Source organism: Onychostruthus taczanowskii, unplaced genomic scaffold (assembly GCF_017590055.1).
Source record: "Onychostruthus taczanowskii isolate IOZ18803 unplaced genomic scaffold, ASM1759005v1 scaffold81, whole genome shotgun sequence".
Lineage (NCBI taxonomy): Eukaryota > Metazoa > Chordata > Aves > Passeriformes > Passeridae > Onychostruthus > Onychostruthus taczanowskii.
This window is the reverse complement of record NW_024506002.1, coordinates 1,903,613-1,916,860: the sequence shown is the minus strand read 5'-3', so window position 1 is coordinate 1,916,860 and position 13,248 is coordinate 1,903,613. Positions and strand designations below refer to the sequence as shown.

General features: G+C 56.6%; 1 protein-coding gene across 1 annotated transcript in view; it reads right to left on the bottom strand.

The window, feature by feature from the left end:
• Positions 1-13,241, bottom strand: part of SLC16A2 (solute carrier family 16 member 2) — a 39,921-nt gene extending 26,680 nt beyond the window's left edge. Inside the window, exon 1 of the mRNA XM_041424404.1 lies at positions 13,005-13,241. Within this exon, the coding sequence (XP_041280338.1) occupies positions 13,005-13,065 (61 nt within the window). The 5' untranslated portion in view covers positions 13,066-13,241. The remainder of the gene's footprint in view (positions 1-13,004) is intronic.
• Positions 13,242-13,248: the final 7 nt, after the last annotated feature.

Sequence of the window (13,248 nt, the reverse complement as noted above, 5' to 3'; positions counted from 1 at the left end):
GGCAGGTGAAACATTAATGTGCTTTCCTGAGGAAAACTTTGCTTTTTGCTGCATCAAGGGCTTTGAAATGGGAATAAACAACAGGGCAGGTTAATGAAGGCTTCTGTCAGTTACTGGGTGAGGTTTGGTCCTGCCAGTCAGGGTTAAAAGCATTAAATCCCATCTCTGTGGCCAGGGAGCCTCCTCTTCCTCTCCAAGGAAATACAGCTTTTTGGGGTGGGGGTGGGAATCAAAACTACTCTGTCCCTACAAAATAACCCTGTCCCTACAAAACTCATCCTGTCCTACAGGTGCCAAGGGTGGGATTGCTGGAGGGAGCACACCCCACAGCCCCCAGTCCTGTTTTCAGCTGCCTGAGCTCCCACTTGACCCATCCGTGCTCAGGGGCACAGGGAACAGCAGGCACTGGGAGGATTCAGCAGCGTGGAGCTGAGCCTGCCTGGATTTTGGGGTATGGAGGGATGTGAGGGGCCAGGGGCAGCCCTGGAACACAAGCCCCAAGCATGGGGTGGGTCCAGCCCCTGTGCTCTCCCCAGCACAGATCCATGGGGATGTGCTGGAGAACACCAGCCTGCCCTGCTCTGTGACAGCACCAGGGACGTTCCTCAGCCTCTGCAGTGACCCTGGCACGGGGCAATCCCTGCCCAAGGGAGCTGGCACACACGTGTGGGGTGGCTTTATGGACAGGCAGAGCAGGACAGGGGTGCTGGGTGCTGACAGTGAAGGGAAGAGCAGTGACACCACGGCAGATCCTCACAACAGGGCTGAGCAGAGGCAGCAACGCATCACCGCAGCCCCTGTGCCCCAAAATCCCAAATCTCAACTGCTCCAGCTGAAGTTGTGGCAAAATGTCAAGAATTTTCCAGTGGCCAAGGACTGGAACAGCAAACACAGCTGAGCTGTGCTCTCCACAGCACCACGGGCAGCCTGGAGCTGAAATTGCCCCCTAAAAACACCCTGCTGCAGCACTGATGAACCTGGAGAGCAGAAGGCTCGGGGTGCAGGACCCTGGCTACATCCACACTGGTTTTGGAGTGTCCCTGAAGCTCCAGCGTGCCCAGGAGCCGGGAGATGCCCAGAGGAGGGAGGGAACGGGGTGATGGAGGAGCCGAGCGCCGGCGGTGCCGCTGTGAGCGCCGGCAGCCGCGGGCCTGTCGGGATCACAGGAGTTTGCAGAGCCAGGGAGAGGCTCGTTTGTGTCTCCTCTGCTAATGAGCCTGATACCAGCTGCTTCTCGTTGAACCAGTCTGACCATCGGGCCCAGCCAAAACTGATTCATTCATAAGAAAATGGGAAAGGAGATCGACTCGTCACCCTGACTAATGGGGAACCCGGCCAACAACCTGCTGCTTCCACAGCAGCCCCACATCCTGCCTGCTTGCTTCTTCACCATCCTCCCCAGCTCCAGCGCTCAGGGGGAGCTCTGGCCCGGCCAGGAGGCTGATAAAGCAGGAGTTATCTGCTGCAGAAAGCCTCGGCGCGTGGCCAGGGGCCGGAGTCAGCCGGCAGTGCCTGGCATTTTGCAATAGCTGATTCCTGACTGGGAAGCAGAGGAAACATTAAAGCCCTCAGAGACATCGCTCTCCACGCTGCTCTGCCTTGCATCATCTCCCCAACAGCTTTTAGGGTTGTTTTTTATCTCTGTCCCTCTTCATCCGGCAATAAAAATCTAAACAACCGCCTTTGTGGAGTAGGAAAACTCAGCCTGCTGTAAAAACTGTTTTTTGTGGGGTTTTGTTTTGCGTCATTTTTGTTTATGAGGTCAGTGGAACACAAACTGTGGCAGGGGGAGGCTGCAGATGGTGGGGCTGGGAACCCTGGGGTTGGGAGGAAGAAAAGGAGCTCTGCAAAGCAGGCTGGGGCTAATCTTATCTCCAGATGGAGATTAGGATGGGCCAGCAGGAGTTAACAGCCAGGCACAGGGGTCAGAGCAGGACCTGAAGTGCCTCCTCTCGGGGCTCGTGGGTTCACGCTTTGGTTGATGAGCTGAAGCAGGGCAGAGTTTAACAGCTTTAAAAAAATCTGCCATGATTTCTTAGCTTTGGGCAACACATCGGATTTTACATGAACCTCCCTTAACGAAGGTCCTCTCCTAAAACGCAGATCCCAAGGGAGTTTCAGCTCCCCCAGTTAAAAGCCTGTGACACCATCCCTTGCCCCCAGGTCACCTGAGTTTTTATCGCCTGACCCTGCGGACATCAGGACAAGCAAGACAAAACTTCAGTTCTTGGTGAGAAACCCACTTGGGGTCTTGAAAAATCCCCATTTTCAAGGCAGAAAAGCACCAGCCAGGCCGGTTTGGGTAGGGAAATGCCCCAAATCCTGACACTGGGAGCGCTCAGCCTCTCTGACAGTTCCTCAGGGAGAGTGGAAAATGGGACCACGTGAGCCAGAGACAAGCAGAGCTCTGGGTATCGCAGCCAATGTCTCTCACCTCTCCCACACCACCCCAGCAGGCTGTGGAACAGTTGCCAAATATAAAATTTTATTTTCCCATCTGGGTTCCAGGGTGGTGGTGGAGCATTTTGCGCATGACACTGAGAGTGGAAAAGCCTGGTGCAAAGGGCTTCAGGATTCATCCCCAGCTGTCCCTCACAGGGGCATCCAGACCCCCAGAATTAGCCCCATGCCCTCGTGCAGCCGTGAGTGTGCACCCCATACCTGCTGAGCAGGACAGGAAAAACCTGCAAGGGATGGAAATCTCATTCCCAAGGTGCAAAGGAAAAGCTGTCCACAAAGCTGTTGACAACATCCCTGTCAGTCCTCACCCCTTCCCCTCCCAGGCTGGGATCTCACTGACTCTGGAGAAGCTTCCCTGGCATCAGGACAGTCAGCACAGCTTTTATTTAATGCTGAATTTCCCCCTGGCTAGGGGAATGGTGGGGAACAGGCAGGAGGAGCCTCACTGGCAGGAGGACCTCAAACCTTCAGCAGTGCTGAGGCTCCAACGAGTTTATATTGAAAAAACAAACATAAAACCCAACACCACCGATATTCCCTCCTTGGCAACGGCCTATCCTGATACCACTCCTATTATTATACTCTGCAATTAAGTGATAAAGCTGTAATTGCCTTATCTGATACTGCTGGGCACAGCAGCAAAGCAGGAGCTGGCCTCGAAGTCATCACCCTGGGCCTTTTAAAGCCACCCTGTCTGAAGGGGTGCTCCTGGACAGATGGACAGACAGGACCCTACAGCAGCTTCCTCCCCCTGAACCTGGGGCAGCAGCACCAGCCCTGTGCCTGTGCCCTGCCCACTGCCATGCCCAGCCCCAGGCAGGACAGGGTGAGCCCTGGCCAGGCTGGCAGCAGAGAAGGGGCAGCCCTGAGCCCGCTCTGGCTGTGGGGAGGCAGAAGCAGATGGTGGAGGGACCAAACCCACATCCCCAGCAACTCCCCCAGCCCTTCCCACATCCCTGCTCCAGCATCCTGGGGAGCAGCACGAGGCCAGGCAGCTGGGAGAGCCTGCCAGGGGCCAGGGCACTGTGAGAGCAGCCCTTCAGTGTGGGCTCCAGCTGCACCAGTGGGACTGGGGCACTGCATTTAGAGGAAGTGACCCCAGTTTTCCAGCCCGATGTCTTGGCATGAGGAGCAAAGCCACACCCAGCTGCTCTCAGGCCATAAAAAGCCCAATTTGCTATTTGCATTCATATGTTCATCTCCTCTAAAGGAGCTTGGACGGGCTGTGCATATTCCCAACATCACCAGCCCTGATTTCAGCTGTTTTAAAGTTTGGTGTCCACTGAAACCTGATCCTTGCCATTCTTCCAAGCTTTTTACTATTTGCCCTCAACACCACTCCTGACCCTGGGAGCTGCCACCAGAACCTCGGGAAAGAAAACTCCAAAATCCTCCTTGTGTAAGCATTTCCCAAACGTGCCCCCATGCCCTGGCCAGTGAAGGGCAGAGCCTCGGTGCCCCTGCAGCCCAGCCCAGGGGCCACAGCGAGGGGCACCGTGCCCGTGCCCCCCTGGCAGGGTGGGCAGGCTCCCGCTGGGCAGCAACCACAAGAAAGGCGGGCGCGATTTGCATCGTTAGCATTCTTTCCCTTTTAATAACCCAAGGTGTTACCAGCAACACTGTTACTGATTTTTATCTCCGCAGCGCCTTTTAAGAGCTCCAATTTGTTTTTCTTGGAGATCTCATTTTGTTTTATTAAAGCTGACACCGAAGAGGGAAAAGGAGCCATTCTGGGCCCAGAACGAAAAGATCCCCTTTAAAAACCCCGTATTATTTTCTTGGAAACGCTTCTCCGTTGACTTTAATTAAGCTCTCCCCGAGCTCGCGAGCTTGGCGTGCTTGGCTCTCAGGCAGGTTTAATCCCAGACAAGCTCCCCACACTCCCAGCTGTCCCCACTCCCACAAATCTTAAGAAACAAACTGGGTTTTGCTAAAACACACGGATTAATAGCTGGCCCACCATCAAGAACATCGTGACGTTGCCTTTTCGTCACCGGTCACGGCGTCAGCACACGGCTGCACCCGCTCTGCTAGCCTTGCCAGCAGATCCAAAAAGCAGCTTTACTCCCTTATTTTTTTGTTCTCCTTTATTTTATTATACTTTTATTGCCATTGCAAGGCTGGGGGGATGCATTTCTTGTGCCTGACCATGCCCCAGAGCTATCAGGGCAGGCAGGGTGGCCACAGCCTGGCTCTGGTGACCGCTGTGCCACTGCTGAGCCTTGTGCCAGGTGCTGCCGTAAAATCAATAATTACCCCCCCCCCCACCTTGGAAGAAGGAAGCTCTTTAGGATGATTGCAAACACTCCAAAAGTTGGGAAATCCCAGGAGGGAGCTTGTCTGGGCATCATCTGGTTCATACCCATTATGTAATTACCGTCAATCTTTAATCACAGATGATACTTTTCCATCGGACTTGAATCAGACAGAGCAGGGGAGGCACAATCCTCACTGAAGGAGCTGCCATTAGATGTGATTCCCACCTCACTGGGCTCCAGGCTTATTCCCACCTCACTGAGTTCCCCCTTCCTTGCACAGGTTTTGCACAAAAAGCCCCTCTGGCTCCCCAGCAAACACCCACTTCCCCCCAAGAGGGAAGGATTTTGCCTCCCTTTTTACACACGGCATCTGCGGCCAAGATCTCGAAACAAAAAGCTTTGTTTTGGTGCCTGTGTGAGATGGCCAAGGATGGCCTTTGGGGATGCCACCGGGCAGGGTGACCACGTGCCCTGGGGTCCCCAGCTCAGCTGGTCCCCAGGACGGGCTGGTGGGTGGCTGCTCAGAGCAGGTTCCTTGGCTGCAGGCACTGTGGTAGGGTTGTTTCTCCTCCTTGAGAAGGGCCCCGCTGTTTGCCCGGGGCGAAGCCCAACAAGTCAGCCCATGCAGCGAGCGCTGAGCCCTGCAGAGCGCGCAGGGCTGCTGCCCCGGAGAGGAGGCTGCTCTGCAGGGAGTCCTGGGAGGCACTGCAAAGATCCAGGTCCAGCCCCACTGCCATGGGCAGGGACACCTTCACTGGACCAGCTCGCTCAAAGCCGTGTCCAACCCAGCCTCGGCAAAGCAAGCAAAACCCACCATGAGCTGCCAAATCCATATCCTGGGCCAAAAAAAAAAAATCCCAAAGATGCGGAGCAGCAGGGTTCCGTGAGCTCGTCTCCTCCAGCGGGAGGTTTTGCAGACCAGATTCTCCCAAAACCATGCTGCTGGCAGCGCTGACCCCAAAACACCCTCCCCACCTGGCTCTGGGCTCTGCACAGGGACGCAGCGCCGGGAGCTCCCGTTGCAGCCGTGGGTGCAGCACTCCTCTGCGGGGTGCGGGATGGAGGTGCGGGATAGCCCCGAGGGGGAGCTCCCCTGCGGCGTGCCAAGGGGAGCTGGGGCTGCCCTCCTGCCGCTGTGTCCTCTCGGTGATCCCCCGTGGGGCCGGGAGGCTGCTCCTCGCACAGAGGCCAGCGTGGCACGGCACGGCATGGCAGGGCATGGCACAGCTGCCAAGGATGCCCGAGGTGAGTTTCGGCAAAACAGCCCAGGGCCGTGACCCGGCAGCTCTTCCCGAGGGTTTTCCCCCGTGTTTCACTCCGCTCCAGCTCTCGAAGGACGTGCTGGGGACACGGGGCAAACTCGTCCATCAGGTAATTTTTTTAGGGTCCTACACCTAAAAGTGCAAGGGCGGGGAAAAACGCACTGCAGACGTGCGGGTGGAACGCAGGGCTGTGCCACCCTGCCCGCGGGGTGCACCGAGCGAGGCCGGGGCAGCGCAGGAGCGGCCGGAGGCGGCCGCGGGCGGGCAGCGCAGCGGGCAGGGCGTGCGGGCAGCGCCGGCCCCGCGGCTGGCAGGACCTGTTGTGCGAGGTGCCGGGGAGAGGCTGGAATGGCTCGAGCCTGCGAGCGTGTTGCAGCAATTCCCAGCACACGTCATGTGGGTTTTGCAACCGCCCCAACTGTCTCGGGGTGGATGCGCCGGGAGGGAACCGAGCAGAGAACCGAGCGCTCCGGGGCCCGCGGCGGGCACGGCAACGCCCGGCGGGACGGCCGGGCACGGCCCCCGGCCATGCCCTGCCTGGCACACGCCTCTCCAGCCGCCCTTTATCCGCAGGGCTGGACGCCAAAGGGCAGCATCTCTTTCCCTGGCAATAGGGAATAATCAATCCGTCGAGGAAGAGGAAGGGAAAACCCAACAAATCCCTGCTGCGGTGGGTGCAGCAGCATGTTTGCACACGTGCTGCACTGGGGTCCAGTCCTCTTGCTGTCCATTGCCATGGTGATGCCACGGGACGCACAGGCTCGAGGTTGTGGAGATCTGGGGAAAAGTGATTCCTCAAGGAAAACACCGGCTGCAAGATGTGGGTGCGTGGCCTCTGTCTCAGCTGGGAAGTTCTGGCATCCTCCTCCGTGCTCTGACCCGCTCACAAGAAACCCCTGAAGGGTGATCATGCCAAAAAAAGTGGGTGGGAGAGACCGAGGTGTTTGGTGACGTGCCAGAAAATTCCGTATGGCAGCCAGACAGCAGCCAGCAGTGGGCAGAACACCAGTGTGGTTGGACTCAGTGATCTTAGAGGCCTTTTCCAAACTATTCCCTGATTGTGGAGCCAGGATAGAGCCTCATTTGATTCCAGAGAGGAAGCACAGGTTTGGAAGTGCCCATGGCATCCGCTGCTGATGTCCCCAAGAGCTGCGTCTGGCCATGCTGGCCCCCTGCTGCTGGCCTGTGCCACGCTGGCTGAGGTCCCCAGGAGTGACTGGGACAAAACAGCAAGAGGCTCCTCTGGGCTCTTATCCAGGTGGTGCCAAATCCTGCCAGGCACAGCAGCAGTGCCGCCATCCCACCGGGGTCACCTCCCTGTCAGAACGGCAGGAGCGGGGCTGGATTGCTGCCACGCAGTGCACACCATGGGGCACAAAAATCAGCCCTGGGAGGTGAAACCCAGGTAATTCCTCCTTCCCCAAACTGCCCTACAGGGAATTCAGCTCCACATCCGCCGATCCTGCTGGTCCCCATCACACCACCAGATCTTTTGGAAGACTGGTGCTGGTGGGATGGGGTGATTGACAGTGCTGCCTCCTAAGTGGGATAATCCCTGGGAACAGACGTTTCTGGAGACTCTGGATAAGCAGGGAGAGAGCCAGAGGGGCTGTCACCCAGGGTAGGTGACAATGCCCACGTGAGCCATGCACAGCCAGCCCCTGGGCACTGCCAGCGGCGCCTCCCAGCTCCGCCTTTGGCCCAGCCTGAGGGGTTAGGTCTGGTTTAAGGTGTTGGATGAGAACCATCCCAGCTGATGGGCAGCTTCCAGTTGCTGAGGGTTTTAAGGAAATTATAGGGTGACTTGTCAAACTTGTGGGTTTCTCCCCAAAACAGGAAATGAAATGGTTCCTTTGCCTTGCTCTGCATCACACCCCACTGTCACTTGGTGCCACCACATCCATCCCAGCCTTGTGATCTGCAGCACCAGCCCCTTCGCCCTCCCATCCCTCCTCCTCCTCATCCTCCTCCTGCTCCCAGCCCTGTCTCGGTGATGGATTTGCAACTCAGCACCTTCAAAATTTAACCTACGATCCAAACCCCACGAAGCGGAGGTGGTTTTGTTCATTTAGTTGCAGCTAAAAGCACCAAAAAACTCCAAGCCAACTGCACAATTCTATGTCCCACTTCTTCAGAGGCCACAGCGAGGTCACAGGAGCTGCCACCACTCAAGGACAATGGCCACCAGGAAATACAGCCTAACATCTTCTTGGCTGGCTGGTGAAGGATACTTAAAAGTAAATTAAAAACCACTAAAATGGCAAATGTGCTGGCTGAGAGGGCCCCTGCAGTCTTGAAAAACAAGAACCTCCCTTAGAAACAGCACTCCGGCCTCCTAATAACCTTAATCGCTCCCGACAGCCCCAAGAACCAGGTTTAACAACATGACTGGGCTTTGTTTGCTTTTCAGGCTGCTTTATCTCACACAGCACCTTGCAATCAGCTCAGGCAAAACCCCAGTTCCTCTAAAACTCCCCCATGTCCCTGCAGCCGCAAACTCCAGCTCCCAAAACAGAGGCTGGGGCAGAGCCTGGTGCTGGCACGCTGGCATCCCACCATGGGAAACCCCCAGTAAATCTGGGAAAGCTCTGTGCTGCCCTTTGCACTCCCCAGCTTGAAGGGCAAGGTAATAAAAACATCTTTATCTCTTTTTGCTGGATTTACATCCCCATCTGGGCTACATAAATATTGCCCATGTCAGTGCATCCCTGCGTGGGGTTAGAGGAGAATTGGGAGCCCGATGGACGTGGGAAAGGCCCCAGGAATGCTGAGGTTCACAGCACCCTTGGCCAATAAAGCTGTGAAACAGGCCCAGCACAGCACCCTGGTAATTAATAAAAGCTCCAAATCCTGCAGATTTGGGCAAGAAGGTGACAACCACAGTGTCACCTTCAGGAGATAGGAGCCTCCAAAATGGACAATGACCCCCTCATCCCAATTTAGTTGGGATCATTTCCAAGGATTACCTCTTGCAATCAAAGCAACATGGCCAACACGTTGAGGAAGGAGATTCTCCCCCTTCTCAAGGGAGCTGGATAGGGACAGGACACAGGGAATGGCTCCCCGCTGCCAGAGGGCAGGGTTAGACAGAATACTGGGAAGGAATTGTTCCCTGAGAGGGTGGGCAGGCCCTGGCACAGGGTGCCCAGAGCAGCTGTGTCTGCCCCTGGATCCCCGGCAGTGTCCAAGGCCAGGCTGGATGGGGCTTGGAGCAGCCTGGGACAGTGGAATGTGTCCCTGCCCATGGCAGGGGTGATTTTTAAGGTCCCTTCCAACCCAAAGCATTCTGTGATTTACCCTCACACTGCAATTTCTCTTCCCAGCTCCTAAAGCTCCAGCCACACTCACTCACCCACAGAATCTCCTTCAGCCCAGAGAGGAGCACAGGGCTTCTCCTCCCCCTCTTTCATATGACTGTTAGCATGAAATGCTTTATTTTCTCAAAAAAATCTTTGTTCTTTCTTACCAAACCTTCATTACAATGCTTCAGTAAAAACAGTATTTTCCACCTGTGCTCACCTGTCCTAAGGATGTGAAATCAGCACAAAGAAATTCCCCAGCAAAATGGGTGGGAATTCAGGAATAAGTGTGACATCAGCCCTGCCCTGGCCTCAGGATCTGGTCACTCAGGGGCTGTGGTCCATTCCAGCTTCCCTAAGCACAGGGAGCTCCAGCAGCCTCTGCTCCCCGTCTGGAGCTGGGCTATAGGGGGGAATCTGTTCCCCCAGTTCTTGCACACAGATCAGAGGATGCTGATGGACACAGAGATGGCCTGAGGAGCTGCAGCCAAACCAGACCAGCTCCTCAGGCCATCACTCCAAATGCTTTCAGTTCCATTTCCAGGCCCCAAACAATTAAATATTAAGCAAAGAGAGTTAATCTATACCTGGGATATTGACACAAAGCAGAGGAGGGGAGAAGAAAAAGATAAATAGACCTTTTTAAAAAAAAAACAACCAAAATGTGTGTGCCTCTGCAGGCTGTCCCACCAGGGCTTTCCAGACCTCAGGTACAGCACCAAGGACGTGTTTGGAGGAACAAGATGCACCAAGAAATGTCACTCTCCTGGCTCTGCCCAGGTAGCTGGAGCACCCTCTGGGACCCTCAGGTGGCTCCTTGGCTGGGGGCACAGCCCTGGTCAGGGACAAGGCCACCTGGTGATCCCCTCTCCCAAGGCTGGGGCAAGTCCAAGCAGAAGCAGAGCAGACACTGAGGTAAGGAAGGGCTTTTGGAGCTGAGGAGGATGAAGGTGCTTGGCTGGCTCATCTGGCCCTTGGCTCAGTGTCAGCCCTCACTGTGGGACAGCCACGGGTCTGTGGATCCCTCAGCACCGGAATGAGCCTTGTACAACCGGAGGCAAACGTCACCACTCGTCTCCCGGCAAACACCCTCAAGCATCACTCAACACCTCTCCAGCAAAGCTGGATTTTTTTTTTTTCCTGGCCGAGTGCTCACATGTATATTATTTTTTTTATTCCGGTCTCAGCATTCCTCCACTCCCCCCGCAAGAAAACAAACCCGAGAGCACAGAGTGTGCCTTGCAAAGGCCCCGGCGCGGCGTCCCGCGGGGAAGGGGCACGCGGTGGTCGCAGCAGCCCGCCCGCCCCAGCCCGCCGTGCTTGTTGACATAGGCAGCACAGTATATTTCTTTAAAGAGGGGAGCCTATGCATTCGATGCATTGCTGCCACGGGGTTTGTTTTCAAAGCCTGACCCCAGACCTGAACTCCACGGATCCTGCGTTCCTCAAGATCAAACGCAAGAAAACGTGACCAATGCAAACAAGAAATAAACCTTGATAATTATAGCCGGGGCGGCTATTGTTTGGTGCCGACTAGCACCCGCTTTAGCATAAACAGAACCCTATTTTTAAAGGGATGCCTGACCAGCTGACAGCATTTCTCCCCATTTTGCCTCCAAACCCCCTGTTTGATAGAAACCCACCTCCCTGAGACCCGGAGAAGGTTTAAGAGCACAGACAAAAGGCTGAGCCATGCCCACAGCCATACTGGAAGCTGCTGCTGGAGCAGGGAGCGGATCCTGGTCCTCCCAACCTGCTCCCTGTTGGCGGGGGATGAGGGGCTCCCTGGGGTCCGGCTGTTGCCTGCAGCTGGCGGGCTCAGAGTGACGTCGGAGGACAAACAGACAGCACCGGTCTTTTCAGGAAGGCCACATCACTTAGCGCTTGGAAAGGAGCTACGATATTTTCCTGATTATGTTTGCACGCAAACGAGCGCCGCGGGGAAATTATGCAACGCTGAGCGGGGAGGGGTGGGAGCGAGGGAGGAAGGGCTGGAGGGGGCTCCGGGCTGCACCCCGCTGCCCTCAGCCCCAGCCAGTGCAGCTGCAGCCCCGGAGGTGCCGCAGATGGATCCGCCACCGCCGCCGGAGCCTCGGCACCACAACCTGGGAGCCGCCACTCAGTTATTAACGGCCTCTTCATTAAGCACCCAGACCAAAATGCAGATATTCGTCACCCAGGCAATTTAATTACCCAGCCTGGGTTCACCTCGCACACCCACACGCCTTTCTTTTTCGAGGCCTCTGTGCGGTCATAGCCTTAAATAAATAGATGGCAGGAGCAAGAGGCAGATGCTGACTCCTACAACCTCTGTCTTGGGCACAGAGCCTTTAAACCACCAGAACTTGCAGTATTTAATTTCTTTTGTTACCGCTTCTACCTTTAGAGCCCTGCCTTAGGCTTTCTAGATACAATCACAGGCAGCAGGAAACAGAGAGCTACACTATGAGCTTCCTGGGCATCACATGCGCTCACACACAACACACACACACTCCCAGCCCATCAATCACCCTAATTACAACTGGCCACACGTCCGCAGCTCGCTGTGGCACTCCGTTAGTGCCCGTAATTACACGGTCCCATCGCTTCCCTGGTAAGAGTATCACGGAGTTAATTTGGGATTCTACATGTGGTGGATCCCGTAATGAATTTCATCCTGGCGCGCTCCCCGCCGCACTCGCCGGCCATGCGCCAGCTGAGGGAGGGAGCGCGGGCAGCGCTGCTCCCCAAAACAAGGCTCCAAGGTCCTTACACAGCCCTGGCACTCATCTCTCCTCAGCACACTCCTGGCTGCTGCCCACGTCCCACCCCGAGTCCCACCTCAGCACCACAGGCAGGTACCATCAGCACCAAGTGCTCGTCTCCACCTGGCAGATGAGAGCAAGGTGGGCCACGGGTGTCCACCACGAGGATGGATGTGATCTTCCAGGGGGGACAGCAGGACCTGGGATAAGGCTGGGCCTCCCAACACCAGTGTCCAGCTGGGACCACCGCGCCAGCAGGCTGGTGTCCCTCTGCCAAGTCTGCTTCAACAGCAGGGTCTTGGCAGCAAGGAACACCCCTTTTCTCCATATTAACCCTACCCAGTCTGCACCCTGGCCGGGCCTGTCGGTCCTACCAAAACACACAGCTGGCTGCAGTCCATGGATCCTGCTTTTCAGGGATGTGAAGTGCTGGAGACCCCGCGCTGCCCTCGGAGTGACCGCGCAGGTGGCGCTGCCAGCCCTGCCCTGTGCCGGCCGTCCCACTGAATGGACGCGGCTCGCAGGGAGCGTGGCAGCAGGGCAGATGCTCTCCTGGAGCCACCCCCGGCCAACAAGGCAGACAGATAAAAAGCTTGAAAACCCATAAAATAGAACAATAATAAAGAAAACTAGAGGGGGTGGCTCACACCCAGAAGCTGATTCACCAGCGCTGCTCTGCTTTACCCCAAGCACACCGGCAGGACAAGCTAAGGGCGTGTTTTCAGCCGAATTACTTTTAATTGAGTACATCGGAGCTTAGAAACACATGATGCTGTCAGAGATAAATATAGCCACGGCTACGAGGATAGAGGGGGCAGGGAGCAATCGAGGTTCCACACAGCCGAGAAGGAGCTTCCAGCTCCGGGAGGCAGCGCGGCCGCGCCGCCGCACCTCTCCCCGCTCCGCTCGGGCATCCCCGCTCCGCTCGGGCACCCGCCGCACGCACTGCCCGGCCCGGGGAAGGGGCCGCGGAGCCCATACCTGTTTTAAACTCTAGCGCTGGATCCTTCTCCCCCTCGCCCAGGTCGCTCTGCAGCATCATGTAGAGGATCCCGAAGGAGTTGTGGATGCCGAAGATGGAGCCGTTGCACCAGGCGGCGGCGAAGACCACCACCCAGCCGAAGCCGCCCTCGGGGGGCTCGAAGGGCGCGGCGACCCCGCTCTGTCCCCGCTCAGCCGCGGCCCCGGCTCCGGCCCCGGCCCCGGCCCCGGCCCCAGCCCCGGC